Genomic DNA, 6,395 nt, shown 5'->3' on the forward strand with positions numbered 1-6,395 from the left:
AATAAGTTGTTGAAGCTGCAGGCTGACAAGTCCTGGTGGGCTTCATCCTAGAGTCTCAAAGCAAGTGGTTAGTGAGATAGTTGACACATTGTTTTTAATTTTCTGAAACTCCCTTGATTAGGGGAAAGTCCAATTAGATTGTATAATAACAAATATAACTCATTTATTCAGAAAGTTACAGAAAGCAGGAAATTATAGGGTAGTTAGCCAGGCATCATTGGAATGCTATTTGAAGGGATTAAACATGTTGTAGAAGATAGTCAGGCAGAGCCACTGTGGTTTTGTGAAAGGGAAATCATCTTCAACCAATCTATTGGAGTTCCTTGAGAAAGGAACACTTGATATAGATAAAGGGAAGTACTTCAGTTCGAATTCCAGAAAGCATTTGATAAAGTGCCACAGAAAACAAAAGAACAAATAAAACTGTGGCTCTTTACTTCTTCCTTGTACACCAATCTAACAAGTCCCTATCCAGCACCATGATCTTCTACACAATGAAAATCTTGTCTTTAAAATCCTATTGTTTCACCCAGATAAAAGATATTGCTTTGGGAACATGAGTGGGTCTCGGTTGTGTCTTTTTTTTTTGTATGATGAGTCAGCATGATTTGTTGCAGACTTACTTGCATGCTTTCCAGAATCATTTTGTTGTTATATTGGTGATTGTCAACCCTGTTTTCTGCTTTTGTAATTAACATTGCTTGAGATTTCAACCCTCACCCTTTTTTTCATGTTGTATTTTCTTTCCTTCTTTAGCTGTCTATCCCCAGAAATTGATTATTCATATTTATATAATGTCAATTGTCTAGCTGTCACAACTGCATTTTTGGTTTGTTTTTCATGGGATAAGGATGTTACTTGACTGTAAGCCAAAAATGTTTGTGCATGCCTAATGGCCCTTAAGATAGTAGTAGCCTTCTTAGACTGCTGCAGCTCATGAAGAATAGGTACTGTTATTAAGAAGAGAATTCTAAGATATTGACTCAGTGATAATTAAGGAGCAGTGATAAAGTTTCAAGTCAGGATGCTGTGTGCCTTGTAGGGGAACTTGCAGCTGCTGGTGTTCCCATGTATCCATTGCGGTCTTTAAAGATAGTAGAAGGTTGGGGGGTTTTGAAGGTGCTGTTGAAAAACTGCAGTGAGTTGCTGCAGTACACCTTGCAGGTGATGCATATGTTCTAATTCTTTCCATTTATAATTCTTTCCATCCTCCTTCCTACTTTCTCCGCTCAGTTCATCATCTTCCACACAAATTTTAAATGTCCTTTCCAGAGGCAAAAGGACATTCCTCCTTGTCTCACCTATCACCCAGTTTTTTACCATCTCAATCTCTGCCTGATCACCAAATGCATCTCCCTCGCCCATTCAACAATCCAAAGGGACCATTTTCTCAATAGCACTTAATATCTGCTTTGCTTGTCCAGCCTCCGATGAAAGTAACAGAGAACTGGTATACTAACAGACTTTGCTGGCGAGACTGCAATTTACACTTATTCCTAATTAATATGCTATCTTTCCAGTTTCTTTTTCTTCTATTTGGTTTGATTTTCTTCTGTATTATTCGTGTTGGGTGAATCACATACATTTTCTTTCGTCACTTTAACCTCTATTCAAAAGGAAGGTCAGTTTTAATTGTTCCACTTTTACATATCTAGTCATTATTTTAATTATTGGTTTGATTATGACAGGGTAAATATGATCCGTTATCTTGCCAGCGTTTCCAGTTGTTGCTAATCTTCTTTGATCTTGCGTTCACTAAAATATTTGCCTTTGTACTAGGAAAAAACAGCATGACATAACTTGAGTCAGGTATAATCACAGTACATTTCACTTTGTCTTGAACATTACTTAATTGCAACCTTGGCTATTAAAAGCCAGCAAAGAGAATCTTTGTTGATTTGGAATGGATTTGATTGAAGGTTAGAGGGATGGTTGTGTTTATAACTGTTGTATTACACTGTATCGTAATTTGACATTTCTTAAAGCAGAATTTGTTTCCTCACCTTTCCCACTTATTAGGCTGAAATGAAGTGCTGAAGCAAAATATTTGAAAGTTTAAAATGTTTGTACAGATATGTAGTTTTTCTACATCAATTAATATTTCATAATGAGATGGGTGATATGGTAAATGAACAGTCACCATTCTACTTTTGTTACCTGAGTTTAAATCAACCCAGTCTGAAAAAAAATTGTTCTAAATAAAAATCAGAATTTAGGTCCTCCACCATTATCACCTGTATTTTAGTGATGTATTATAGAAATAATTACTTCCAATAAAATGAATGTTTAGTTTTGATTGCAGGCAAGTAATCCAGTAAAGATCACGTTGGAGAGTGGATCATCTTCAGAAACTGAAGCGGTGATCTGTACTTCTAAGGCAGAAATGCAGATGAATGATATGGAAAATTCATACGAGACATTCAAAACCAAGCAGTATAAACAATTAAAGGTAATACTGCATGTGAAAATGAGAATGTAAGAATTAATGTATTTAAGCATACACCTTTTTAGATATTAAAATTACTTATTTTTAAATTGAATACAAGAAAAGTATTTGCCAAACTGTCATTTATATAATGTAGAGCTTTGATAATGCCTTTCAATAACAAACTAAAATTTGGAACCCAGCATATTTATAGATTAAGAGACCAATTTTGCAGCTCTTAAACATTAACACAGAAATTTGCTACTATAATTGTTGTGAAGAGTAAGCCCACTCAATAACTCGGATGCTTTGTGTGTTTATTTTAAATCTTTTAGTTGTACTAAGTACATCAAATTAGGATATTAAAGTCAAATAAGTTTAACCTTGTGTGTAAATTAAGGACTATATAAATTAAGCAAATGTAGGATCGTACAACTAAAGTGACTGAGCTACCGTGGGTGTCTCTTGAGTTCAAATGAGTTGTCTACCCTTCTTAGTACACTTATGCTTTGAAGGTGTAGGTCCATATTATGTCTTCGGTATCGAACTGTAAGGCAACCCAAGCATTCCATCTTACTATTTGAATTCTCACCTTCCATTGATGTCTTCGAAACAAAATCATTAACTAATGGACTTTAATCTCTGTAATCATACATTCCTTGAACTTTATAAACTTGATCAAAAACGAGCTCTTTAGCTTGGCAAGAATCCATTTCTGTTGTCTAACACTTTTACAGGTGGAACTAAAAGAATGTCGACTAAGACTGGAAGAAGAAATTAGAGCACGGACAAAAGCTGATGCTCGTTTGATGGAGGTAATGATGAACCAAGGTGCTTTTTTTCTGTATTATTCTGTCATCCTGTGTATGCCTTGCAATTAATTTATGTTCATCTTGTTGAATGAGAAAGTGGAACTTGCTTTTTGCCTTAATTACTAAATCATTAATTGGCCTTACAAAACTGTGTATAGATATTTTTAATCAACTTGCTACAGATGTGCAATATTACACACCTCTGCAACAGGTGGAACTTAAACTCGGGCCTTCTGATTCGGAGGTAGGGAGACTACCACTGCCAGAGAACCTTAAGATGAGAAATATAGTCAGCAGGGCTCGATCCAGATGAGACAGCAAATGAATTTCAAATCCATGACCTTAATTTATTTAGTCATGACTACCAAAACTATATATAAATAATGAATGAACATTGTGAGCAGGTGAAGTTTACCAAAATTGGCCGCAACTTCTCCATTTGTAGCATGATGCCTTCATATTGCCTCACATTTCAAAGAGCTAGAACTGTGTGATGAACCCTGTTCAACTCATCTAAGCAGAATCAAGCGACAATTGTAGGAGTGTCTTCATAATATTCAGTCCACAGTTGCATGTGTCTTATTAGTATTCAGTCTATAGTTCAGATTTTTAATTTCATTTCTTTGTATTTGAATCTAAAAAGTGTAATATTATTACTTAATTTTATTTGTAAACTAATGAAACTTACTTTACAATTCTCAGCAATAGTTTTTTTTCTGTCCATATGTCCAGGATTATATCACTGTTACTCCATACTGACAATGACAATCAGACTAGAAGACTGAAATTTATCAATTGGATGCTAAAATCAATTATACTTCCTCAGCTGCTTGAGGAAAAGAGCTCTTCACATTTATTTGATTGTACTTTTATGTCTTCATTTTAAATATTATTTGCAAAGTTTATATATGTGAACAAATCACAACATGTAAAAAATTGTATTACCAAACTCATGGTTATAATGGAGAAAGTGAGGACTGCAGATGCTGGAGCTCAGAGTCGAGTGTAGTGCTGGAAAAGCACAGCAGGTTAGGCAGCATTTGAGGAGCAGGAGAATCGATGTTTTGGGCATAAGCCCTTCATTAAGAACGAGGCTTGTGGGTCCCCGATGTAGAGGAGAGCACAGCGGGTGCAACAGTTGCAGTAGCTGACATTGGTAGAGGTACAGGCACATTTCTGATGGATGTGAATGGATCCCTTGGGGCCTTGGATGGCAGTGAGACGACTGGTGTGGGCACAGGTTTTGCACTACCTGTGGTGGCAGTGAATGGTACCAGGAGTGGAGTGTGGGCTGGTGGGTGGTGTGGACCTGACAAAGGAGTCGTGGAGGGAATGGCCTCTTCAGAACACTGATAGAGGTGGGGAGGGAAATATGTCTCTGGTAATGGGGTCCGCTTGGAGGTGGCGGAAGTATGTGGAGGTTGGTGGGATGGGGATGGGGCGGGGGGAAACGTTCTGTCCTTGTGTTGGAGGGGTTGGGTTCGAGGGCAGTGTTCCGTGAAGTGGAGGAGATGTGCTAGAGGGCATCGTCAACTACATGGAAGGGATGTTGCAATCGTGGAAGAAGGAGGCCATCTGGGACTTTGAGGTGGAATTGGTCATCCTGGGAACAAACCCCCCACCTGTTCCTCTGCTACATCGTTGACTGTATTGGCGCCGCCTTATGCTCCTATGAGGAGGTTGAACAGTTCATCAACTTTACCAACACCTTCCACCCCAATCTCAAATTCCCCTGGACCATCTCGGAAATCTCCCTCCCCTTCGTGGACCTCTGGCGACTGACTAACCACAGACATATACTACAAAACCACAGACTCCCACAGATACCTGGACTACACCTCCTCCCACCCTACCTCTTGTAAAAACACTATCCCTTATTCCCAATTCTTCCACCTCTGCCGCATCTGTTCCCAGGATGACCAGTTCAAGCTCAGAAAGTCCTAGATAGCCGCCGCCTTCCACGATCACAACATCTCTTCCTAAGTGGTTAACATTGCCCTCCAGGGTATCTCCTCCACTTCCACTCACCACTGCCCTTGAACCCCACCCCTCCCAACACAACAAGGGCAGAACCCCGGTCCTCACCTTCCACCCCACCAATCTCTGCATACACCGCATCATCCTCTGCCATTTTGCCACCTCCAAACGGACTCCACCACCAGAGATATATTTCCCTCCCCACCCCTATCCGCATTCCAAAACGACCATTCCCTCCGTGACTCCATCATGAGGCCCACACCCCACTCCTGGTGCCTTTCCCTGCCACTGCAGGAAGTGCTAAACCCTCACTTCTGTCCAAGGCCCCAAGGGATCCTTCCACATTCGTCAGAAATTTACCTGTACCTGTACCAATGTCATCTACTAGTCAGTCCTAGGTGGGGCTGTTAACCTGGTACAGTCAGGGAGTTCTGATATAAACAGGAGTGTTGAGGGTTCTGTTTGCTCTAGGAGCTGGCTCTAAGCAAGCTGAGTCAGTGTTTTGTACTATGCACCTGTAAATAAAGTGTGACTTGGTGATGGGATACTGGCCTTTGCGGTGTTATTTCACCTTGCTTCATGACTGGATGTACTTAGCTAGTCTGATTTTTTTTGTTTATTCTACAAGGTTTGTATGTTTTATTGGCTAAAGTCATAGAGAGAATAATAATGATTGTGACACCTTTTTACAATTGGTGTATAATATGCTACTACACTGAGATAGGAAGTCTATGTCACTGACATCGTCTGGAACTGTATGTGCCCGAACCCTAGATTTACCCTCATTTGGACTCACTTTGAAAGGAATAAGCTATTGTCTCACTTGTTGTGGTGGCGATGTCATAGTCTGACCACACTCTGTGAAGCAATTTTTCCAGAATTCTCCAGTGGATTTATTAATAGGTATCTTGTGCTATGGATCCTAGTTTTAGATTCTCCCACAAGTGAAAATGTTCTCTCTACATCTGCCCCTGTCCACCCCTTCACAATGTAATGATTTTTGTAAGGTCACTGCTAAGGTTTATTGAGGAGAAAGTGAGGTCTGCAGATGCTGGAGATCAGAGCTGAAAATGTGTTGCTGGAAAAGCGCAGCAGGTCAGGTAGCATCCAGGGAACAGGAGAATCGACGTTTCGGGCATAAGCCCTTCTTCAGGAATGAGGAAAGTTTGTCCAGCAGGCTA

At 39.6% G+C, this 6,395-nt stretch overlaps 1 protein-coding gene across 2 annotated transcripts in view; it reads left to right on the forward strand.

Moving 5' to 3' along the window:
- Positions 1 to 6,395, forward strand: part of cep78 (centrosomal protein 78) — an 86,258-nt gene that overhangs the window by 68,601 nt on the left and 11,262 nt on the right. For both annotated transcript variants that reach the window (XM_043712611.1, XM_043712621.1), the window contains 2 exons: positions 2,303 to 2,449; positions 3,163 to 3,240. In XM_043712611.1, coding sequence (XP_043568546.1) covers positions 2,303 to 2,449; positions 3,163 to 3,240 — 225 coding nt within the window. The remainder of the gene's footprint in view (positions 1 to 2,302; positions 2,450 to 3,162; positions 3,241 to 6,395) is intronic.

The sequence above is a fragment of the Chiloscyllium plagiosum genome, chromosome 2, assembly GCF_004010195.1.
Source record: "Chiloscyllium plagiosum isolate BGI_BamShark_2017 chromosome 2, ASM401019v2, whole genome shotgun sequence".
NCBI classification, from domain to species: Eukaryota; Metazoa; Chordata; class Chondrichthyes; order Orectolobiformes; family Hemiscylliidae; genus Chiloscyllium; species Chiloscyllium plagiosum.